At 38.5% G+C, this 26,425-nt stretch overlaps 3 protein-coding genes across 3 annotated transcripts; 1 reads left to right on the forward strand and 2 right to left on the reverse strand.

Moving 5' to 3' along the window:
* The first annotated feature begins 466 nt into the window (after window positions 1-466).
* On the forward strand, window positions 467-1,363 carry LOC131487344 (olfactory receptor 51A7). The gene has a single exon (XM_058687977.1). It carries the CDS (start codon window positions 467-469, stop codon window positions 1,361-1,363), a length of 897 nt encoding a protein of 298 aa, XP_058543960.1.
* Window positions 1,364-14,578: 13,215 nt separating this feature from the next.
* LOC131487342 (olfactory receptor 51G2) lies at window positions 14,579-15,520 on the reverse strand. The gene has a single exon (XM_058687974.1). It carries the CDS (start codon window positions 15,518-15,520, stop codon window positions 14,579-14,581), a length of 942 nt encoding a protein of 313 aa, XP_058543957.1.
* A 6,773-nt stretch (window positions 15,521-22,293) lies between these two features.
* On the reverse strand, window positions 22,294-23,253 carry LOC131487339 (olfactory receptor 51G1). Its single transcript, XM_058687970.1, has one exon. It carries the CDS (start codon window positions 23,251-23,253, stop codon window positions 22,294-22,296), a length of 960 nt encoding a protein of 319 aa, XP_058543953.1.
* Window positions 23,254-26,425: the final 3,172 nt, after the last annotated feature.

Consider the following 26,425-nt stretch of genomic DNA (forward strand, 5'->3'; position numbering starts at 1 on the left):
ATATTTACTATAGTATAGATGTTTTCAGGGATATCTGATTATTTTCTTAGACTATTATTTTTAAACTTTTCTACATGAAATCAAGGATATTATTATAAAGCCAATGAAAGGACTACTGAGTATCATGTGGAAAAACAGTGGGAAAGATTCTGAATACCTATCACTGACTCAATCAAAGAAGCTCTGTTTTGATATGATAATTTTATATTTGGCTAAAAGTGTTGCAAAACCACCATCATAGGATAACTTGTTATAAGTGAAATTCCTATATTGGAGAATATAAACATGTTTAAGGACTTTTGATAAATGTTGAAAATTGCATTTTATTAATATGCAAAATATGTTTCTGAGAATAGCATATAAAAGAACTGTTTATTCCCACAACACTGAATTTTATCCAAAAGCGTGGCTGCTTTTTATTTATGTGATTTAAGATCTGGTTAAAAAGCTCATATTCCCATGCATCATGTCTGCTCTGAATAATTCTGAGGTCCAGCTTTTTCTTCGGATTGGAATCCCAGGACTGGAACATGCCCACATCTGGATCTCCATTCCCATTTGCCTCATATACCTGGTTGCCATCATAGGCAACAGCACCATTCTCTTCATCATTAAGACAGAGCCCTCAATTCATGAGCCCACGTATTATTTCCTTGCTCTGTCGGCCATCTCTGACTTGGGCTGTTCATTTTCCTCCCTTCCTACCATGCTGAGAATCTTCTTGTTCAATTCCATGGGAATTTCACCCAATGTCTGCTTTGCTCAAGAATTCTTGATCCATGGATTCACTGTCATGGAATCCTCAGTGCTTCTAGTTATGTCTTTGGATCACTTTCTTGCCTTTCACAATCCCCTGAGATACAGTTCTCTCCTTGCTAGCAACAGAGTTGCTAATATGGGACTGATCTTAGCCACCAGGAGCATTCTCTTAGTGCTTCCATTCCCTTTCACTCTAAGGAGACTAAAATATTATCAGAAGAATCTCTTTTCTCACTCAAACTGTCTGCATCAGGATACCATGAAGCTGGCCTGCTCTGACAACAAGATCAATGTTATCTATGGCTTTGTTGCTCTCTGTACTATGCTGGACTTGGCATTAATTTTTCTGTCATATTTTCTGATCTTGAAGACTGTACTCAGCATTGCATCTCTAGCAGAGAGACTCAAGGCCCTCAATACCTGTGTCTCCCACATCTGTGCTGTGCTCGTTTTCTATGTACCCATCATCACCCTGGCTGCCATGCACCACTTTGCCAAACACAAAAGCCTGCTAGTTATAATTTTTGTTACAGATATATTCTTGTTGTTGCCACCTGTAATGAACCCCATTATGTATTGTGCAAAAACTCGACAAATCTGGTAAAAGGTCTTGAGAAAGTTGTTTAACATATGTAGGAGATAAAAAAGTTTGAATATTGAAGTAATAAATTATCAACCGGTAAGTATTAATTGGCACCTATTTCAGTGCCACAGTGGTCACTATCTAGTGGAGGACTGTGGAGAGTGAAAAGCTATGCAATACAGAATTTACAATAGTGTCAGGAAAACAATATTCAACAGGAAAGGTGAGATAATCAGGTGATATATGATATGATTCACAAATGATTAATATTTTGAGCAGTTGAAACAAAACACTATATAACGGAGCAGTTGGGTTATAGTCACACCTGAAACAGTGGATAAAATTAGACAGATTGAGATTATTTTTCAAGCAGCATTTATTAAATTTGTATATTTACAATACACACTATACTATCAAGGGTAACTAAACAAGTAAGGCACATAGCAGCTATGAGGGATATTAGTCTGACCACAATGAAGAGTACAATTTGGCAAATAGTGAGGGATAATTTTGAATAGTGTGAATGAACCAGATTTTGGAGTATTTAGGAAAGCCTTGAAAAGTCTAAATCCAGAGGATAAATGGGAGATAATTTAATCTCTACAACAAACAGCTAACACAATAAATCAAATGTTATGAATGGCATATCCGACTGCAGAGTAACATGGATTAATATTGAGAGAGATGAAGAAGGGATCAACAGGAGATTGCGTGAATAATCCTACAATGAAGTGATTCTGGGAATGGGCAGAGAAAAGCTAAATCATTTAAGTTGCTTTTTGTTATTGTTATAAAATTAATATAATTTATAAGAAGTTTGCATATTCCACTAAACAATGAAGGTGCATACATATGTGACTGAATATTCAAAGACAGACATGTTGAGGTGCTCCTGGGTGGCTCAGTCAGTTCAGTGTCTGACACCAGATTTTGGCTCAGGTCATGCTTGTGAGATCAAACCCCACATTGGGCCTTGTGCTAGGCATGAAGCCTACGTGGGATTCTCTCTCTCCCTCTCCCTCTGCCCCTCCCCCACTCGCATTCTCTCTCCCTCTCTCTCTCTCTCTCTGCCCCTCCCATGTTCACTTACATGCACTCTTTCTCTCTTGAAAATAAAAATAAAAATAAAATAAAATAATAAAATACAAAGACAGGCATGTTGAAATAGGAGGCTAGGATACTGTTCATCTGCCATGATTAGAAAGGTAGCATTGCACTACCCAAAGCAATCTATATATTGAATGCAATATCCATCAAAATAACACCAGCATTCTTCACAGAGCTAGAACAAATGATCTTAAAATTTGTATGGAACCAGAAAAGACTCCGGATAGCCAAAGCAATCTTGAAAAAGAAAACCAAAGCTGGAGGCATCACAATCCTAGACATCAAGCTGTATTACAAAGCTGTAATCATCAAGACAGTGTGGTACTGGCACAAAAACCGACACTCAGATCAATGGAACAGAATAGAGAACCCAGAAATGGACCCACAAACATATGGCCAACTAATCTTTGACAAAACAGGAAAGAATATCCAATGGAATGAAGATAGTCTCTTCAGCAAGTGGTGCTGGGAAAACTGGACAGCGACATGCAGAAGAATGAACCTGGACCACTTTTTTACACCATACACCAAAATAAATTCAAAATGGATGAAAGGCCTAAACATAAGACAGGAAGCCACCAAAATCCTCGAGGAGAAAGCAGGAAAAAACCTCTTTGACCTTGGCCGCAGCAACTTCTCACTCAACATGTCTCCAGAGGTGAGGAAAACAAAAGCAAAAATGAACTACTGGGACCTCATCAAAATAAAAAGCTTCTGCACAGTGAAGGAAACAATCAGCAAAACTAAAAGACAACCGACAGAATGGGAAAAGATATCTGCAAACGACATATCAGATAAAGGGTTAGTATCCAAAATCTATAAAGAACTTATCAAACTCAACACCCAAAAAACAAAGAATACAGTGAAGAAATGGGCAAAAGACATGAATAGACACTTCTCCAAAGAAGACATCTAGATGGCCAACTGACACATGATGAAATGCTCAACATCACTCCTCATCAGGGAAATACAAATCAAAACCACAATGAGATACCACCTCACACCTGTCAGAATGGCTAACATTAACAACTCACGCAGCAACAGATGTTCGTGAGGATGTGGAGAAAGAGGATCTCTTTTGCACTCTGATGGGAATGCAAACTGGTACAGCCACTCTGGAAAACAGTATGGAGGTTCCTCACAAAATTAAAGAATAGAACTACTCTATGACCCTGATGGATCATTGCACTACCAGGTATTTATCCAAGGGATACAGATATGTTGTTTTGAAGGGGCACATGTATCCCAAAGTTTATAGCAGCACTATCAACAATAGCCAAGTATGGAAAGAGCCCAAATGTCCATCGACTGATGAATGGATAAAGAAGAGGTGGTATATATAAACACTGGAGTATTACTTGGCTATCAAATGTATGAAATCTTCCCATTTACAACTACGTGCATGGAACTAGAGGGTATTATGCTTAGCGAAATTAGTCAGAGAAAGACAAATATCATATGACCTTACTCATATGTGGAATTTAAGATACAAAACAGATGAACATAAGGGAAGGGAAGCAAAAATAATATAAACACAGGGAGGGGGACAAAACATAAGAGAATCTTAAATATGGAGAACAAACAGAGGGTTGCTGGAGGGGTTGTGGGAGTGGGGGATGGGCTAAAAGGGTAAGGGGCATTAAGGAATCTACTCCTGAAATCATTGTTGCACTATATGCTAAATAACTTGGATGTAAATTTAAAAGAACAAAAAAAAAAACCCCACAAAACAAAAACAAAAACAAAAAAACAGCTGCATCTTAAACTCACCAAGCTGTGCACATTAAATATGTATAGCTTTTTGTATGTCAATCATACGTCAATAAAGTGGTTTAAAAAAATAGGTAGCATTGCCCTCATTTGCAAGACAGTAATACTTGGTTGCAGACATGGAAGTAAATATATATTTTAAACCAGGTTTATTCATCAAACTGTGAAGATCCTCCCATATTAAGATATCTCAAATATTTTTTTTCACTCATTGATTCCCCCTGAAGCTTTCCTAGTTCAGATTTAAAATTTCCTTTGGATTAACCTATAATCTTGTACGTTGAGATTAACTGTTTAAAGGATCTTTTTAAAATATAAATGTTACCACACTTAAAATCCTTCAAGAGATGTCCAATAAGTTACAAGGTAGTGGTGAGGCTCCATATTTGCACAAAGGTTTTCCATTATTCAATACCTGCTTTTATCTACTACTTTTTCTGTTAATTCTCTGGCTTGCACTCCAACAATGTAATATATATCTCACACTGTTACTTACACCTAATCCTTTGCTTATGGTATGTTGTATGTCAGGATGCTGTATTAGTTTTTTATTGCTGCATAACAATCATCATAAACCTAATGGCTTACAACAACACAAATTTATTATCTTACAATTCTACAGGTTAGAGGTCTGATATGAGTTTTACTGACCTAAAGTCAAGGTGTTGGGAAGCCTGAATTTCTTTCTGGAGAAATTGAGTGATTACTAAAATTGCAGACATGAGGACTGGGCTCCAGTCTCTTTGGAGCCACTTCCTTTGTTCTAAAGCTTTTTATGCTATGTCTTCCAGGATAAAAAGGAAAAAGAACAAATTGAAAGAAATTGGCTGTTTGGGGATACTGATAGGCCAGATGTGCAAAGTGGTCATCAATAGGACAGAGCTTGTAGAATAATGGTTTATTTCATTCATGTAACTGTGGATTGTTCAAAAATTGAACTAAGATATGGTTTGCCACAGATCATACCCTACCACTTGCTATTCATGTTCCACAATTTTTCTTCACTCCTTGACTTTACTGAACGGCCTCCACAGGGATTTGAGTTTATGACTCCAATTCTAAGTTTTCTTTGAGAGAGATAGGTGAGGGAGTAGTCTTGCCCTATTATAGGTTTAAAATATGATTCCAGGTCATGAATTTATTTCCACACCATGGACTTCTTTTCCAAGCTCCAAATGCCTAATTGACTACACTTTTTAATGAGAATAATGATAATAATACTTCACAATTATTAACCATTTACTAAGTGCCATATATTGTACCAAATGCTTTACATAATATATGGTACCTTATTACATTTATTCCTCTATTAACCCATTAGGAGGTATTATTTATCCCTGTTTGACAGATGAGAAAGTAGGAGCTTATAGCGGTAAAAAAAACAACAACAAAAACTTTTCTGGATACATAGCTAGTAATCTGAATATAATCTGGATTCATCTCAGGCTGACCTATTCCTGAGCTTGAGTTCTTAACCACTATACACTCTCTGTGTTACATAGGCAACTGGAGCTCAATATCTTCAAAATGCAATTAATTAATTCCTCCCTTTAAGCCTGTTCCTTATAAAGTATTCTTTATCTCATTAAATAGAACTCTCGTACACTTGATTCTTCAGAAGTCAAACCAGGAAGTGATCTTCATTCCTTCCTGACTATTGTTAAAACCACACACACAATAAATACCAAATCATGAAAACTCCAAGTCATGAAATTTCTTTCTTCTATATATCTCCTGATACTATTCACTCTTCTTGCCAGTTGTACCATGGTGCTCGATGATTTCTTACTTGGACTTCTGCAACACTTCTTACTTGCTTTTCCTTTATCAACCCTTCCCTAATGCATTCTTTATATCATAGCCCTGCTGAGTATCTTAAAATGCAAATATGATTATGTTACTTCCCTGGGTAAATTCTTCATTGGTTTCCCTTTACTCTAAAGATACAATTTCTATTCTTTGGTTTGGCCTGTGTATACCTTCTCAGCTAACTCTATGCCTAACTCACAGTCTAGTCTTCTGCCACACTTTTTATTCTTTCTGCTACCACTATCTGGGACTTATCTCAGTTCTACAAATCTGCTATATTCTTCATCCCTACATCCATTTCTTTAGTGGAATACAGAGGGAGGAAAATATAATGTACAGTGTCTGGTAAATAAGTAAAGGCAAAATCCATAGGCTTCATAAAATAGTATTAATTTTTCTAATAAGAGAAGTTGTTGAGGTTATAAGCAGAATGGTAAGCAGATTTGCATTTAAAAAACAGTAGCAGGAAGAGAGAGAGAGACAAGAAGAACAGACATTAAGCTATTGCATTTATCTAAGTAAATATGTCAAGAAATAGAGATAAAAGTTCAGTTTCAATTCTATTAGACTGGGGAGTCTGGTATCTTTGAGAGTCTCTGCATTTGTTTTTCTCTTTGCCTAGGAGGTCTCACTGTCAAATCCATACTATCGACATATGAGAAAATGAAGAGGGTCTATGCCTTGTATAAAACAATACCAGATGCATAGAAAGTATACACATTCCATATGTGTTATGAAAAAGACATCACAGAATGAAATAATGTACATGGTCATTCTTGGTGTCTGAAATTAGTGCTTAATAAAACTTCTATAATATATATGTGAATTTCCAGGGAAAGATCTACTCCTTTCTGGAAAACTTCAAAATACCAAGAAGTGACTTTTGTTAATAAGATATAGAGGAGATTGTATTCTTTTATTACTTCATTATTTTTATATCATAATAAAAGAAACATCTGTTAGAGCAATTCTGAAATATTTTGGCCTTAAGATTCCTTTAAACTCTTTAACAATTATTGAGAACCCCACAGATCATTTATTTATGGGGCATTATTTCTATTGATATTTACCATATTAGAGATTAAAACTGGGTCATGTTACTTACGTATTAATTCATTAAAATAACAATAATAAGGGGTACGTGGGTGGCTGTTAGTTAAGTGTGCAACTTCGGCTCAAGTCATGATCTCGTGGTTAGTGAGTTCGAGCCCCACATCATGCTCTGTGCTGACAGCTCAGAGCCTGGAGCCTGCTTCGGATTCTGCGTCTCCTTCTCTCTCTGCCCCTCTCCCACTTGCGCTCTGTCTCCCTCTTTCTCAAAAATAAACATTAAAATTTAAAAAAAAATAAAATAAAATAACAATAAGCCCATTGCATATTAACATAAATAACACATGTTTTAAAAATAAAAGAATAAAACTAAACTGAAATAATTTAGTGAGAAGAGTAGCATTAGTTCTCCAGAGCTTATTCATCCCATATAACTGAACCTTTGTACTCTCCAGAGATCTAGTATATGCCATGGTGACTATAGTTAATACTGTCTTGTGTACATAATATTTGCCAAGAAAGTTGATACCCATTGTATAGTTTTCCCTAACTGTATATACGATTGCTCCAAATTAGATTTCTAGGCCTCTCCTTTCTCACAGTGTTCTTTATCCAAAACTGAAAACATCCTATCAACTGTACCTTCTAAATATGTTCCAAATTTGTCCACATGTCTCCATCTCTATTGGTACTACCTCACGTCTAATAATATTATCTCCTACCTGAGTTAGTGTGTCTCTTCTAACTCTTCTCCTACTGTCCAGTCTTGCTCTCTGAGCCTTTTTTTTTTTGCCAATTAAAAAAAGAAATTTGAGGATAGTTGACACACAATGTGTTTTTTTAAGTTTTTTAAAAAATTTAATGTTTATTTATTTTTGAGAGAGAGGGAGACAGAGCATGAGCAGAGGAGGGATAGAGAGACACACACAGAATTCCAAGCAGGCTGCAGGCTCTGAGCTGTCACCACAGAGCCCGACATGGGGCTCAAACTCACAAACGGTGAGATCATGACCTGAACCGAAGTTGGATGCTTAAGCGACTGAGCCACCCAGGTGCCCCAACACACAATGTTAATTTCAGGTGTACAACATAGTGATCCAACAAGTTTATATATTGTGCTGCACTCACCACAAGTGTAGCTACCATCTCTCACCACACAATGCTATTATAATATCATTGACTATATTCCTTATGCTGTACTCTTATTCCTGTTATTTATTTATTCTGTAATTGAAAGCTTGTGTCTCCCACTTCCCTCCATGCTTTTTTCCCATCACTCTGCCCTGTCTCCTCTGGCAATTATTAATTTGTTTTCTGTATCTATAGGTCTGATTCTGCTTTTTATCTGTCTGTTTACTCATTTATTTTGTTTTTTAGATTCCACATATAAATGAAATCATCTGGTATTTGTCTTTCTCTGTCTGACTTATTTCATTTAGCATAATACTCTCTAAGTTCATCCATGTCATTGCAGATGACACAACTTACTCTTTTTTGTGACTGAATAATATTCAAATATTTACCACATCTTTTTTATCCATTCACCTATTGATGAATGCTTGGGTTGCATCTATATCTTGACTACTGTGGAAAATAGTATGGAGTTTCCTCAAAAAATTAGAAATAGAAATACCATATGATTCAATAATTCCACTACTGGGTATTTACCCAAATAAAATGAGAAGACTAATTCAGAAAGATATATGTACCTCTGTGTTTACTGCAGCATTTTTTACATGCTCTTCTTTATAATTTGAATCCTTTTCCCAAAGATGTCCATGTGCTACTTCCTCACATTCTTAAAATATCACTTCTCAGTGAGGCTTTTCTTGACCATCAAATACAGTCAACAGTGACAACCTTTCTGAATATAGCCTTTACCCCTTTCCTACTTTAATTTTTCTCCACAGCACTTTTCACCATCTAACATTACTATGTCTTTTATTTATTTCTCATGTTTATTGTTTGCCCACACCTAGTAAAATCTAAGACTCTAGAGGGCAGTGTTTTTGTCTGTTCTGTTCACAGTCTGGTATAGAGTAGCTGCTCAGGGGATACTGGGTGCATGAACTAGTAAACCTGCAGTCATTAAGTTCTGATCCCTGTGTATTCCAGCCTGCATCTCAAGATAGACTCCTCCTCCTGCTCTATCACTTGAATAGATCTTCAAAGGAATTATTTATAGTTTCTCAACAAATCACGCTTTTTGTCATCTCTTGGCTTTTTCACAAAATACTCGCTTTATGTAGTAAGCTGTTTTTCCTCATTTCCAACTGGATAACTTCAACCTGAACTTCAGGACTTAATTTGTAGATCATCCTAAACTATTTCAGGTATCTCCACCAGACTATAAACTCCTTTAAGGTGGAAGATATGCCTTGTTCACCAATTTATTCCCAGTAACTTTCAAAAAAGTCAATCATTAAGTATTAAATAATGAATGAATGAATGAATGAATGAATGAATGAATGAATAAGGTTGGTTCTACACTTGATGCATAAAGGCTGTCATCCATGCTTGATGGCAGCCCCAGGGCCTGCTACAATTACTGCCTCGTTATCAGAGAAGTTTGGGCCTCAAGATTTTCAAAGGAAGGTGCATTTCTTCTCCTCCCTGTTCCTACCAGGTCTGGGTTAGATTCACTGCAAAGTTTAGCAGTTATGGCCTTGGATACAAAATGCTTGATCCCCAGTTCCTCAGACCATTGCTAACCTCTTCTCATGGTCATGGCTGGTCAGTTATGTTTTTACTTCCTATATCAACGAGAACTTCTGACAGTGACCTTGAAATATCAGCTTTGTTTAGCTGTCCTCTCTTCTGTCTTTAATATCAATTACTTGCTAATTCCAACAGCTAGTGTAGTTTCTTGCTCACATAGCTCTAGGCACACTGGTCCTTTTGCTATTCTTAGACTACTCTAATTTATTTCCATCGTAGACCCTTTAAAATTCTCTGCCTTTTTGTATTTAAATATAAATATAAACATTTTAATAAATTTTATGTGTGGCTGTGCACTGAAGAAAAGGTTCTCAGACACCAGACTGAGTGGACATGCAGCCTGCCTCTGTGAGAGAACAGCAGCAGCTGGGGTCTGCACACAGTCTTTATTTTATGTTTTATTAGGTATAAACATCAAAGAGCCTCAAAGCATGAGAGGGAGCACAAAGGGCCTTAGACATTAACCAAACATACATCTGGTTTTACGTGAAGGCATAAAGGGAGTGTGTGTGGTTTTAAGGAATGTCAGGGAGTTACAGCAGGTGCTGTATTTTAACTGTCCTCTGGGAGATCACGGGGCTCTGCATCTCATAATGCTATTGGGTTTGACAGTCTTGAGACCAGAACATTGCTGATGTTTCAGCTATTGCCCCATTCACCCTTCAGGACTTACAATACATGCTCTAGAAATAAGTCCACATTTATATAAATATAAAATATAATCCCCTTCCTTTAATTTTTTTTGAAAATTCCTTATTGTAAAGGTCTTCCCTGCCCACAGACTATCTGGACATTTAGCACTGTCTTAAATAATTAATCACTTACTTTTCTATTGTCTGTCTCTCCCACCAAAATGTAAGTTAAAAGCATAGTCTTTTGTTGTTTTGTCTACTAGCTTCCTAAAGTGGAAACTATGCCTGGAAAATAGCAAATTCAATGTTATTTATGGAATGGGGGAATACTCCTCCACCCACACAATTTTGGCCCATCTAACTTCTGCTTGTTCTTTAAGACAGCTAAGTCAGCCCCTCTGGAATATTATCCATGGTTCTCCATCCCCTCAGGGCCATTCCAGGGCTCCCTCTTTTCCTTATAACAAATTTTCCATGATATATTTTACTGTGTTCGGCTCAGGTCATGATCTCGTGGTTCGAGGCTTTGAACCCTGCATCAGGCTCTGTGCTGGCAGCTCAGAGCCTGGAGTCTTTGGATTCTATGTCTCCCTCTCTCTGCCCCTCCCTGGCTCACATTGTCTCTCTCTCAAAAATAAACATTAAAAAATTTAAAAAAAAGAATGAAAGTAACTAAAGTTTATTGTGAGCTGAAAAACATGCTAATAATTTTATTTGAAACTTTCATATATATCATATATTTAAATTGTGTAGAGATCCTTTTGGGTTAGGCATCGTTACTGTTAGATTCATTTTAATTGAAAATTGAGCTCATATAAGGAAAATAATTTTCCTAAGTCACACAGAACGTAGAACTTTCTAAACCTGACTCCAAGTGTAGTATACTTTCTAATGTATCACAAAAACTTTTAAATTTGCTATAAGATGTAAGAAAACATGACTCCCATATGAGGACTAAAATTGCAAGTACACAGCATAGATACAGATTCCAGCTGTAGAGCTGTATGCATGCTTTGGAATTTGCTGTGGCTGTATGGTTTTCCTGAAGTTTTGCATGTACGCAGACACCCAAGACACTCACACACGTCCTCTATTTTATTCTATTTGTTTTGCATAAGTACCTTTGGATCTTCCACATGTAACACCCAAAGTTCACATATACCTTATCACTGAAGAAACAGCTTTCTCATGTCAGACAGAATGAGGCACTGGTGGGAGAAGGCATAACGTGTCAAGAGTTAAATGTCAGATATGCTAGGTAGCCTCAGATAAGTCCAACCTCAAATGAGAACTGACTCCACATAAACCTTGTAGTAGAGGTTTTGTCTTTGGCCCTTTGCCACTCCCCTTCTTGACCCTGCACTGTGCAGAAACATGACCCCCTCAATCTTTCCTCCAGATGCTCAAAACCTTCCTTAGCAGCATTTTAACCTGGCCTGCTTTCCTCACAGATACCTCAAAGACAAAATTAATAATACTATATTGACATACATTACTCAAAAGATAATTTTAATTAAGTTTTTAATTTTAATGCCAATATAGTTGACATAGAGTGTTGTATTAGTTTCAAGTGTACAATATAGTGATTCAGCAATTCAATACATTACTCAGTGCTCATCATGATAACTGTCCTCTTAATCCTCTTCACCTGTTTCACCCACCGCCCCCCAACCACCTTCCCTCTGGTAACCATATTTGTTCTGTGTAATTAAGAGTCTGTTTCTTGGTTTGTCTCTCTTCTTTTTTCCCCCTTTGTTCTTTTGTTTTATTTCTTAAATTCTGCCTGTGAATGAAATCATATGGAATTTGTCTTTCTCTGACCTATTTTGCTTAGCATTATACACTCTAGCTCCATTCATGTTGTTGCAAATGACAGGATTTCATTCTTTTTTATGGCTGAATAATATTCCATTGTATATGTATATATATGTATCCTACATCTTTATCCATTTGTCTATTGATGGGCACTTGGGCTGTTTCCATAATATGACTGTTGTAAATAATGCTGCTATAAACACAGGGGTGCATGTATCCCTTTGAATTAGTGCTTTTGTCTTTTTTGGGTAAATACCTAGTAGTGTGATTACTGGATCATAGGGTAGTTTCCTTTTAACTTTTTGAGGAACCTCGATACTCTTTTACAAAGTGGCTACACCAGTTTGAATTCCCACCAGCAGTGTAAGAGAGTTCTTATTTCTTCACAACCTTGCCAGCACTTATAGTTTTTGGTGTTTTTTATTCACTTATTATTATTATTTTTATTTTAGAGAGAGTGAGAACAAGGGAGAGGGGTAAAGGGAGAGAGAGAGCATCCCAAGAAGGCTCCATGCTCAGTGCAGAGCCCAATGTGGAGCTTGATCCCATGACCTTGGGATCATGACCTGAGCCAAAATCAGGAGTTGGGTGACCAACCAACTAAGCCACCCAGGAGCCACCTTGTGTTTTTTATTTTAAATATTCCAACAGGTGTGAGATGATATCTTGTTATAATTTTGATTTGTATTTTCCTGATGTTGAGCATCTTTTCATGTGTCTGTGGCCATCTGTACGTCTTCTTTGGAGAAATGTCTATTCATGTCTTCTGCCCATTTTTAACTAGATTATTTGGGTTTTGGCTGTTGATTTGTATCAGTTCTTTATATATTTTGGATACTAACCCTTTATCATATGTGTCATTTGCAAATATCTTCTCCCATTCCATAGGGTGTCTTTTAGTTTTGTTGATTGCTTTCTCTGCTGTGCACAATCTTTTTATTTTGATATAGTCCCAATAGTGTATTTTTGTTTTTATTTCTTTTGCCTCAGGAGACATATCTAGAAAAACGTTGCTATGGTTGATGTCAGAGAAATTATTGCCTGTGCTCTCTTCTAGGATTTTTATGGTTTCAGGTCTCACATTTAGGTCTTAAAAGATAATTTCTTTTTCTAGGTCAATGTGGTGGCAAAATTGTAATGGACAGATAAGAGGGTATAAGGAATTATTTCTTTTTGGTTCACTGACCTTTCCAATATCTTCAATCCCTCAATTTTTTTCTACTTGTCACTTCCCCTGCTTCCACCCTAATTTTCTCTACTTTTTCCTGACTTGCTAGGAACAATGACAACAAAAACAACTTCAGATATTTCTCTGGATATATTGTTCTCTCTCTCACCTCTGCCTCAGCTTTGCACATACCGTTCCTTCAGATTAGACCATAATTTTCCGGTTTGACTGCCTAACTCTTATATGTCCTGTCAGGCTGGCTACTGTATCAACTCAAGGAAATCTTTCTTGACACTCTGTTGTCCCACCTGGAAGAAGATATTTCTCTTTTTGCTTCTATATTAACTTCTTTTTTTACTTTGAGCAACACAGTTAACATATGGCTGTATAATAAACCACCCCCATATTTAGTGTCTTAATGAACAAACAAACAAATAAACAAACAGTTATTTAGCTTGCAAATCTGCAGCTTGGGCTGGGTTCAATTGATTATTTTATTGGATATCACCTGGAAATGCAGGAAAAATAGGGGTTGGAATAATATGAAGATTTGTTCACTCACTAGTAGTTGATAAATTTCCAGCTAAGGCTTAGACTTTAGCTTGGTCTGGGACATATATATGTGGCTTCTCCATGTGGTCTCAGCTTCTCAGTATGGTGGCTGTGTTCAAAAAGCAAGCATTGAGTGAGATAGGGGTGGATATATAAATAGGGGAAAAAAAGAGGGAGAAAGAATGAGTGTGGGGAAGTATATACCAATGAAAAACATATAATCTTTTATGACCTAGCCTCGAGAGTCTTGCAAGATCACTTCCACAACATTCAATTCATTGAACCTGTTACAAAGTCCTACCCTGTTACGAGGGGAAGAAAAAAGACAGACTGTCTCTCTTGATGGGGGAATGACAAATTTCTGGAAGAGAATGTAGGATTAGAAATACCTCTGTGGCCATTTTTGTAAAATACAATCTGCCATGTCATACTGCATTGTGTTTTCCCCCCACCAGAATGATAGTTCTGTAAGAGCTGTGACTTCTTGATCATTTCTGTGTTTATTTGTTGAGTAAATAAATAATTGTCTCCTCCACTTCATACACATTAGATATTATAAAGGCTAGAGGAATAAGGGTATACTGAAGGAAATAGTGCCTCTAAGACTAGACCCAGCTAACAACAAAAGGCATGGGCCACACGATCTCGGATCTGTTTGGTCTTCACACTATAGACTATGGGGTTCATCAGGGGAGGGGCTAGAAGGTACACAAAGCCCATGATCACTTGGACAAGATGAGGTGCCTTGTTCCCAAACCGGTGGATGATGGACAAACCAATCATGGGAGTGTAGAAGAGAAGCACAGCACATATATGGGAAACACAGGTGTTGAGAGCTTTGAATCTCTCAGCCCTGGATGCAATAGACAGCACAGTATGTAGGATCAGGGCATAGGAGAAGAGAATGAGCAGTGAGTCTACACCCACTGTTGAAACAATGACAAACATGCCATAGATGCTGTTGGCTTTAATGTCTGCACAGGCCAATTTCATTACTTCTTGATGGAGACAATAGGAATGTGAGAGAAGTGCAGAGCCACAATAGGAGAATCTTTTGAGCATAAAAGGCAATGGGAAAATGAGTGCTACACTGCGACCCAGGGAAACCAGGCCAATCCTGCCAATGACTGTGTTGGTGAGAATGGAAGCATAGTGCAAGGGGCGACAAATGGCCACAAAGCGGTCAAAGGCCATAGACAGCAGCACAGAGGACTCTAGGAAGGACAAACAGTGAATGAAAAAGAGCTGGGCAAAACAGGCATCGTGACCAATATCTCTCACCCCAATCCAAAAGATACCTAGCACTGTAGGGAGGGTGCAAAGAGACAGACCCAGGTCAGTCACAGCCAGCATGGACAGGAAAAGGTACATAGGCTCATGGAGTGAGGGCTCTGTTTTAATGATAAAAAGGATAGTACAGTTGCCCAGGATGGAAACCAGGTAAATGAAGCACAATGGGATGGAGATCCAGATGTGCATGTGCTCCAGCCCAGGAATGCCACTCAGCAGAAAGGTGGAGGAAATGTTGCTGCTGCTTTCCAAGGGTCCCAAAGACATTGTGTGTGGAGGGAAGAGGAAAATTGGATTCCTTCCAAATTCCTGAAATGAATTCAGAAAAAAAGCTAGAGGTCGAACCTGGGAAGAAATTAGAAACCAAACCAAACCAAACCAAAACAACAACAACAAAAACTAACAAACAAAACAAAACAAAACAAAACAAAACAACATGAGAATCAAGTAGACCTAGAAGTGTACATCTCCTCCAGAGGTCACTTCCTTCTGGTCTCTGGCCTTCTTTCCACATTGTTTTAGAAAAATGTTTTTCTTTGGATTCTTTTCTCCTTTCTCCTTCAGGCTGAGAGGTCTGAGCATCTACACTATTCCTGTTGGTTATACTAATTTTGCCTACCTCTTTTGAGGAGATCTTTAATTAAACACTCCTCACCTGCCTCTTTTCTGCCAGAACTCTCACTAATGTTCTAAGCTTTCTTTCAACTTCTCTTTCTTTCCTTTCTCTTACCTTACTTCCTTTGCTATTCCTTTGTCACTGTCCATTCTTCCTTCCTTTCTCCCTCTCTCCTCCCTATCTCCCTTCCCTCCTCCTTCTCTCTCTTTCTCTCTTCCTTTTTTCCAATCTCTTTCTTCTTCTTTCCTTCCTTCCTTCCTCCTTCCTTCTTTCTTTCTTTCTTTTGTTATTTTGTTCATTCTTTCTTTCATTTTTTGCCTTTCTTTCTCTTTTCTTTTTCTCTTTCTTTCTTTCTTTCTTTCTTTCTTTCTTTCTTTCTTTCTTTCTTTCTTTTTCTTCCCTCTTGCTTATCTTCATCAGCCACATATAATTGCTAACCTTAGACACAGATTAATCCTTCACTCACCTTCTCCTCTGGTCTTCCAGTCGTGGAAGCCTAGTTTGATCCAGATAGCTCACATGTGCTACTCAGCTCACAGAATTCCAGTAAGGACTGGGAAGTGAATGAATGGCTGTCTGTAAAGTTATTCTTGACTGCTGAAGTGCCATATCAAAGCTCTGATTCTCCTGTGAGTCAGTAACCTGCATTCCCTGAGATCTAGAGTTCAACTTCCATCAACCTAGGTGAGAGAAAAGGCTGAAGCACCATCAACCATGGCCACATCCCCAATTGCAAGGCAGAGTCCGTGAGAGTCCACAGAATAGAATGCAATATGCCAGTAGGACTTATTCTTCCTTAGATTAAAAAATGAAGGTTCATGAGAGGACAGTCACTGGGCAGAAGTCTTATGCCAGTTTAAGACTCCTGACTTTCAAAGCAGTGATCTGCCCACTCCCAGTTAATAATTCCACTAGAATGTGAGCTCAAAAATGGCAGGGGCTTGGCTTTGCTTACTTCTGCATAAAATCATACTATCAATCAGTGACAGCTGGAATTCAAACTGAAATCTCTGGAGCTCCAAGGAGCATTCTGAAAGTTTGGAAGCATTTAGTTTAATATAGCTGGGTAGTTTTTTTAAGCTGAGACAGCCTGAAATGAGTGAAGATTGAATGACAAAAATAGAGGGAAATATCAAAAGTCTTTTTTCCCCACCTTCTTTTACCTCAAGATAGACTCTCTTCAGAGTTGTGCCTCACATTTTAAAGCAAGTAGGGCAGAGTAAGAATCAGAGAGAGAGAGAGAGAGTGTGTTATGAGAATAAGTTGAAGGAAAAGACTTGGATATAAAAGAAAATCCAGAATAGTGAATCCAAGAGATATCTGCCTGGGAAAGACCACCTTTAGCCTGTTGGCCAGAGAGATCTTAGTAAGGTAACTATTCTAAGGGGTTCTTATTTAAAGGTCTTCAGAGTATCCATTTTCAGATTTGGTGAGGATTTCATTGTTCTTGACCAGTTCAAGTGTAGAGGGGAGTGGTAAACTTAACAAATGGCTTGCTCACAATTGTTCTTGGAGAACACTTCCTAGAGGTACTTGCACAAGTTCAATGGCTGCTTCTAATTCTATCACTCAGACTCTGTGGTTGCTCAGGAAAATGCCCTTTCATGTCATAGACAAGCTTTTCTTTTAGAGGATCACTTGACTTCCTACCCCTCTGTCTCTGCTTCTTGGAATTAACTCCTGGTTCTGCTAACCTTGTGTCTGAGGCTAAGGAGTAGAGACTGAACTTACAGCTAATCTCATTCTTTCATCTCGGTTTCGCTTGCCTAACTTGTCTGTCTCTGTGGGTCTCAGTAATACTCTTATGTTGCCACCTATGAGGCAACTCTCTGGGCTAGAAGTCAATGAAGTGAATGGGTGTGAGAAAGCTGCTGTCTCCCTACTAAGCTAGTGCTAAAACCAGACGTGGGACCCCATGAAGTTAGTGAGATCTGACTGCAATGGTCACCACCTTCTGCAGGCATCTTCTACAGCCTTTCTTGTGCTTCAAAGTCCCTTCTCTCCTCTCCCTCTCCAGAGCTCAGACTGAGCCTTCTAGGACCTCTTCTTGGCTTCACAACTGAGCACCAGACACCTGACTTACCTATCAAGGCTAGGTGCAGAGACTTCAGTTCTTGTGACAGGGGAGAAGGAAAGTTAAAACCAGAGACTCTGGAGGGTATGGAGAGACTGAAGGATGGATGTTGAATTCCTTGATTTTTATGAAACTTCCTGAGGTCCCCATTGAGACCATTTCAAGAATCTTTCATCAATTCCCTAGGAGGACTGGTTTTCTGGACCTCATTATCTCATACTCTGAGGATAAGGGAAAGAGAAGAAGGGAATAGTTTTGTGAGATATCTAAATGGGAATCCCAGGAGATGTTACACACTGTAGCTTCTTTTTGAAGATATCGTGAAATATTTTGAACAGCTCCACAACTTTAGGAAACCAGAGTGGGTATTGTTGATAATGTTTTATATATGATGTATCATAACCATATAGTTATGCATATCAGAAGTGACAGTGTATATGGTGGGTATATATAACATTAAAAGGGCATTTTTAGTTCAATTCTTCTCCCATCAAAAGGGGAAGAAAGGAGCACCACATTCCTGGAAATATGGTGATAATGTTGATTCTTGGTGCCCCAAGTAACCCTATATGCTGCTGACTCCTGTCTATACTCAGGGACTCTTGTCTGTACTCCATCTCCTCTTCCTGTCTCTGATCCACACAGACATAGAATTCAGCCCTTTGTTTCTAGACGTTAAGGAGCTACCTTCAGAAAGGAATTCATTTTTGTACCTTTTGGGCAACATGAGCCCCTGAAAAGCATAGGTAAACCAAGGAGTTTCATATGTCAATACAGAGATATGAAGAATTAATCATCCATTTTGAACTTTAAAAGCTGATGGGAAAGATATTTTAGAAAGAGGAAAGGAAGGCCATTTCAGTGTTTTCATTACCTACATAATTAGTATCCAGCTTATTGACTCTACTTTGAGAATACAAAGGTATAAATATTAAGGAATGTCCCAGATCCCCACACCAACCATAAGAGGTTTATTCCAATTCATTGGCCTGATGGGCCCCCTTGGAATGTGCTGGGCTTCCTCTTGTGGCTTCATTCCATTAATCTTTGGTCAAACACATTGTAGACACATCTGACTGTTATGTAGCAGTATTTCTCAAATCAGAGTCCCCCGATAATCAGGATCAGAACCACCTGTAATGCTTATTAAAATGCATATTTCTGGGCCTCATCCCTGTAGTGCAGAATCAGAAACTGACACTAGTCACAACCACAAAGGTCTAAGAATTCTTATATATCCTTGTCTTTATGATTTGTTTTCAGCTCTGATTCCAGAATATTCTATTCCCTCTATAATAAAAAAATGTATCACTTTTAACCTGGAATCCATTTCAAAACACAGTTACGTTTTATATGAATTTTCTGGGGCCACCAATACAAAATGCCACAGACTGGGTGGCTTTAACAATAGAAATTTATTTTTTCACAGTTCTGGAGGCCAGCAGAGCCCAAGATCAAAGTGTTGACAGGTTCGGTTTCTTCTGAGGCCTCTCTCCTTTGCTTGCAGATGGCCATCTTCTGTGTGTCCTCATATGGCCTCTCCTCTGTGCATGAGTATCCTTGATGTCTCTTGCTCTTCTTATAAGGACATGAGTCATATTGGGTTAGGGCGAACCTTAAATGCCTTGTTTTAATGTCACTATCTCCTAAAGGCCTTTACCTCCAAATACAGTCACATTCTGAGGAACTGGGGGTTAGGACTTCAGTATAAATTGGGGGAGGGCGCACAATTCAGCCAATAGCATCTGTTTATCCATGCATCCTATCACCCACTTTTTCACTTATTTAAGAAATGTTTTATAACATAAATAATACCTCCTCACACACTCCCCCACAAAAATACACAAGCAATATTTATTTACCATCTCTGAGTCCAAGCACTGAGAAGAGAGAGATAGTGTTAGATATGTTTTGGAAGAAAATAGGTCTGAATCTCAGATTTTGTGAAGAGAAACAGAGGGAGGGAGGGAGGAAGAGAGAGAGAGAGAGAGAGAGTGAGAGAGAGAGAGAGAGAGAGGGAATTAATCTTTGAACAGTTTATTACAGGGAAGATATCCTACATGCTTTAAATCTTAACTATTCAGCTCTGTGAGGGGAAAAACAGGACATGATATGGGGAGAGACAAAAGAAATAAAAACTCATATCTCCTATCACAGAAAAGAATAGGAAAAGAAACAAGGTAGGGGCAGAATGAAGGGAATAACTTGTAGGTAAAGATGCTGCCTTGAGGAGACACCAGCTAGGAGAAACTGAAAGGACCTTAAAAGAATATTATTGGATTGAATTTAGACAAACTGATGCAAAAACTAGTGTTTTTCTTTTAATTTAAGTATGGTTTTAAAATAGTTTTTATTGCATTTTTCCTGTGATAATTAGTTGGTAGATATTTATGAATAAGAAAGATGATTAGAAATAAAATAAGTAACATCTTTCCCACTGCACACCCTAGTTGTGTGAGTAAATTTGATGCCCATCCATATTCACCTAACACCTAAAATGTATATTTCCCAGGAATATCCCATGCTGTTTTAGATCTACTTTTTTTTTTTCCTTTGTCGCCACTGAGGCATTAATCTAAAGTGTTAGTATAGTGGGAAAACTAGAGTTCAAAAAAGTCTCAACAGCACAATGCCAAAAGTTTATGTTTTGAGATCCAACAGACCTTAATGTGGTTTGGGGCTTTCCGTTTATTACACATGATGTTGGTTATAGTAACTTACCTCATTGAACTTCCTATCTAAAAGAATTATATGAGAACTTGCTATCTTGAATGGTAATATAGCACTAAATGAAAATAGTTTGAGAAATTAAAATTTCAACAAAATGATTGATATTCAGTACTGTAGTAAGTACATAAACATCATGACCATTTAAAAATGTGTCTTATAAGGATGCTTTTCAATTAACATTCCTGAAGTAGGCATACCTTTTTCACTCCTACTGCGGTCTTTTCTACACTATTGAAGTGTTTGGGAGGCCATTCTTCACAAATAAACAGAAGGCAATTCTTGGGATGGATCCTAGGTTATAGTTCTGCATTAAAAAAAGCTCATAATTTTGATGTATCAATAATCAAATAATCAGCATATAACAGTCAGCTAGCTGCTACCTGGAGAATACCTTACTATAGTAAGTTTTTAAAATTAAAAAAAATCTTATTTTAAAAATTTGACTCTGTAATCTTAATTTCCAAAGGAAAGTCAAATTGGATATTGCATGTAAGTGCTTTTAAACATTCTATAGTATATAGTAAATGTTCAATAATTATTGGGTGTTATTGCCGCAATTGTCACTATTATTTTTTATCATATTTCCCAGATAATCAGTAAGATTATCTGTAAGATTTCTGTAAGAAATCAGTAAGATTGGAGGTAGGGAGGAAATACAGGTGTTTTATTTACTTTGAAATTAAAATGTATACGTATTAGAGAATGCTCCCAGATCCTCAACTGTCCTATGTCCTTTCACAGAATTTTGGACACACACCCAGGTATCAACACGAGATGTTATTACTTTTTTTTAAATCAACTTCAGTTTTAAGTTGCTCTCCTGCTGCCTTCTGAAACTTAGTTTTGTAGGAACTCTTCAATAGATGCTAGTCCAAGGGCGGCGTGAAGCCTCTGGAAGACTTTGCAGAAAATCTTCAACTTCAACTGGCTGAGGGATGGAAGTGATGAATCTGAAACCCAGAGAGTGTGACTTTCATACAGAAATAGGACTCACTTGGCAAGTCACAGTTTCTAGATGTTAACTGGTTCCTTTAAGGTACTAGACCAAAATGTGGGGTAGGTATGATAAAACAAAGAACGTACTCTGAGTGGTGTGTTAGTTAGGGTCCAGTCAGAAGAAAGAAACCACAGAATAATTTAACAGAAAAGTTTAATATAAACATTTGTTAACAAGAGATTATAGTAACAGGGAATCAACTAAGAGTAAGAAAGAAAGAACCATAGAGGATACTCTAGGGCTGAGGGAGAGTCTCTAAGAAGGAAGCAAGATTTCAAGAGAAGAATCTTTCCCAAGGCTGGCATTTGGATGTTGTCCACCAACATGTGAGTGAAGCTCACTGAATGACAAAGTTCACTAAGTTGTTCTGGGCCAAAGCTGGTCCACAATTAGGATGAGGCTGATTGGTGGAGAACTACTTGCTGGAAGACTGATGACATTTTCCAAGAATGCCTATGGGGGTTACTGTTGGCTTTCTGGAGAGTCAGCCGGGGTACCAGCTAGAATCACCAGAAAGTTTCTAGAAGCTGCTTAAGGAGGTAATCTGCTACAGATTCCCTGAAAACCAAAAATATCAATAGGCTTCATGCCCCAAAGCTCCCTCTCTTCATCCTAACCTAATCCTATCGAAAACACTTAAGGGATTTTACAATCTCAAGCTTCTTAGCAATGCGGATACGGATTTGCTTGGTCTTCATACTGTAGACAATGGGGTTCATGAGAGGTGGGACCAGCAGATACACGTAAGACATGAGGAGGTGTACAATACGGGGCAGATGTTCACCAAAGCGGTGCACGAGAGACAAGCCAATCATGGGGATGTAGAAGAGTAGCACAGCACAGATATGAGAGACGCAGGTGTTGAGGGCTTGAAGTCGCTCCTGGCGGGAGGCAATGCTTAGCACAGTGCGGAGGATGAGGGCATAGGAGAGGAAGATGAGCAGTGAATCCACACCAACAGTGCAGGCCACAACAAAGAGCCCATATATGTGATTGACAATGATGCTAGAGCAGGCCAACTTCATGATCTCTAGGTGCAGACAATAAGCATGGGCCAGCACATGGGAGCGGCAGTACTGGAAGCGTTTAAGGAGGAATGGCAGGGGCAGGATGAGCAGGGCACTTCTAAGAATTGAGCTCAGCCCCATCTTGATGATACGTGCAGGTGTCAAGACCATGGAGTAACGCAATGGATTGCAAATGGCCACATAGCGGTCAATGGACATGGACAATAGAACTGAAGACTCTACCAGTGACAAGGTATGGATGAAGAAGAGCTGAGTGAAGCAGGCGGGGATGGTAATCTCTCTGACATCAAACCAGAAGATGCCCAACACAGTGGGCAGTGTAGATAGGCAAAGGCCCAAGTCTGTCAGGGCCAGCATGGCCAAGAAATAGTACATGGGTTCATGGAGGGTGACATCGGTATGGATGAGGTGGAGGATGGTAAGGTTTCCTACAATAACTGTCAAGTAGATGGAGCAGAAGGGAATAGAGATCCAGCCATGGAGAGCTTCCAGACCTTGGAAGCCTGTTAGGAAGAAAGTGGCTTTTTGGAGGCTGCCATTGTAAGAGATCGTCATGGCTTTATGGTCTTGGATTCACCAACCTGCAATCTAGAACGGGATTCCTGGAGAGTGACAGAACTGAATTCTCACTCACCTGAGCATCCTAGGACCAGTGAGACAGGAAGTTCTGCAGATGAAATGAGAAAGAAAAGAAAGAATTGAGAGATTTGATCTATAAGGCTTTTCTGGAAGGTCTAGGATGGGGACTTTTACAGGGATTTCTATAGTCTATGAATGCTATATGGTTCAGCTGTATGGTGGTATATCTGTCAGTGCTGGACTCTCAGTGGGTTAACGAGGTCACTTCAGATGGCACCTTTTCATATGTTACTCCATGAAAAATATCTTTAATTTAATCACTAAAGTGTTCAGAATCTGTATCATATCTATGAGGAATTGGCACTATATACCATTTTGCATAATTGTGTACTAGGATCAAGTGCGTATCATATGCCTTCAAATGTATTTTGAATTTGGCTGGGGATTGTGCTTTATTCCACAATGCCTAGCTTGCAAGGGAATGCAGACAAGCACTGCCCAAATGCTTGTTGAAATCCTTGAACTTCTAACTTGTGACCAGAGTGATGCCTTTCCTGAATCTACATAAAAGTCTTTGGTGACCAAGGATGCAAATTGTGCTGTGCGAATCTGAAATCTGGAACTGAAAAATGTTTGAGAAGAAGCAGGATCTTCAGAAAGCAAATAATTCTAGAAAAGGGTACATTAGGGCTTAGTTCTGAGAGGATGAAAAGAGACGTAAGTTTCCAACATCAGGGCAGTTAAGCTGGGGCCAGGTGTAGAGATGAGGATGCAGAGGAGGTAGGCATCAGATATGAAACAGAAATGATGAAGAGAAACCTAAAATGGTCAAGAAAAGCCTCTAATCTTTAGCTTACAATAAGGAAACTAAATCTTCAGGCTTTCTGAGTAAGCTATGCCTTTGGGGTTTGGATCAATATGCCACACAGGTATAGATCTGTCTCTATAATACCTGAACTGGGCTCTATTTAACATCTTTCTTCAGAACTTTTATTCAGTTACATTTATTTCAAGCCGCACAATAATGGATTCTATGTATATAAAAGCTTAAAACAGCTAAAAGAGACAGAGAATGGAGACTCAGGGAAACAGGTAGAAAATAGTAGTGTATTATAATACTAAAGTCATCTCACCACTGTGGCTACAAAAAAGAGATAAAGTAGGATGAGGGTTTCTAAAAAGGCATTGCACTTGTGATAGTGAGGTCATCGTCATTTGTCTTTTGTTTTTTTTCTTTCTTTTTTTTTTAGAAAATATTTCAATAGATTGGAGAAATTATCAGTAGGTGGAAAGGAATAAGTAAAAAGTGTATATAATTTGTAGTTTTCCTCTAAGACAAAATCTACAGAATGAGTGAAGATGTCAGGATATTTTGAGGAGGGGAGATGGGGAGTTCAGGGTCCTCTTTCAAAAGGCTTTTATTGGTCCTCTTTCAAAAGGCTTTTAAGATGGAGGGACATTGGAGGGGTGAAAATAAAGAAAGAAGAAAAGTTCTTACCCAGCTTTCACTATTCATGCTTCAAATCAAAGCAAGTAATAGTAAGATCATGATGCAATAATTAATGTGATAATAAAACCCCTCTTATTTTTTGATTCTGAAGGAAAAGTGGGGAAGTAATGCGAATGGAGGAAAGAAGTGGAGATGGAAAGTAACGAGCTGTGAAGGAAAAGGGACTATCACAGCATTTGCAGAGCATGCTGTGGGTGACACATGAGGACAAGGCACTCTCACTCTGATATCAAGGCAGAAAATGGCAGGGTGCCTGGGTGGCTCAGTCGGTTATGTGCCAGACTTTGGCTCAGGTCATGATTTCACGGTTCGTGGGTTCGAGCCCTGTGTCAGGCTCTGTGCTGACAGCTCAGAGCCTGGAGCCTGCTTCGGTTTCTACGTCTCCCTCTTTTTCTGCCTGTCCCCTGCTCACGCTCTGTCTCTCTCTCAAAAATAAATAAACATTTTTCAAAAATTTAAAAAGACAGAAAATGGCAATATAGTTTTTAAAAAGGAATGATAAAAAAGGGAAAATTTCCCATCATTTAAGGGGAGACTCAAACAAGAGTTTAAATATATGTGCAGCTTTTTAGCCAGCAGACTCACGGTGAAGCTGGTGTCCATCCATTTTCGTCCAGCCATTTCAGAGTTTGTGAAAGAGAAGAAACGTTTAGAGGTGATTTATTTCACTCCTGTATCTCCGGGCAGGGAAGGATCATTCTGCTGCTTAGTGAGAAGTTGCATCTGTCATAAACCACCCTGCTATTATCTTTCCTTCCAGATATATTACTTGCATATTATATTTTGAGTACAGGTAAGAGGCAAGTGTGCCAGGTATGGGAGGAAAAAAATTATGAAAGCCCTAACTAGCACTAGAGAAATAGAATTGCTATAAGACTGACTACAGACTTCGAATCCTGGTACAGATTTGGAACTTAATAAAGTTTGTTGAATGAATGCCTAAGTGAACGGTTGGAAAAAACAGATGAGATGGGATTAAACAGAACTTTTAGTGCAGTGACTACATTTTCTTCTCCAAGTCACTCACCTCCAGATTAATGGATGGAAGAACTGTCAGCTGGTTCCTCCACTAGACTATGCATACATCCTTGACCCTCCCTTCAACTCTAATTTATTAGCATTACAGAGATGTCATCCTAGGGTCTATGGCAGAGAACAGCAGAGATGGGCTGAACGGCAATTTCAATGATATTCTCACTCCCTCTAATTCCTCATATAATTGTACACAAGCTGTTCAGGATGTTTAGCATTTGTGTTGGTGACCATTTGCAGATCTTCTGGCAATATACACTGGAGTGTACCAACAGCTGGAGACACCAGGCAGAACTCAGGGTGAGTGCTAACAGCTACGAGAATACTCTCTGCTTAAAACACAGGGGCTTTTTTGAAGAGTCCAGAAGCTTCTCCCTAGAGGAGAAGCTCAGGGGCTTCTTCTGAGACTGAGAATTCCCCAAAGAGTTCTCAAGATGTTTAGCTGAGAACGGAAGCCTTGAGAGGCTGAGAAATCCCAATCCTTTATGTGGGCAAGGGATAGCTTCAAGATGTTAGGGTGCTTCTAGTTCTAGATTTCTTTTTCTGAAACGAGATAAGCAAGATATAGCTAGGCTTGGAGTACAGTATTACAAAAAAGAGTGTTTT

The sequence above is a fragment of the Neofelis nebulosa genome, chromosome 10, assembly GCF_028018385.1.
Source record: "Neofelis nebulosa isolate mNeoNeb1 chromosome 10, mNeoNeb1.pri, whole genome shotgun sequence".
NCBI classification, from domain to species: domain Eukaryota; kingdom Metazoa; phylum Chordata; class Mammalia; order Carnivora; family Felidae; genus Neofelis; species Neofelis nebulosa.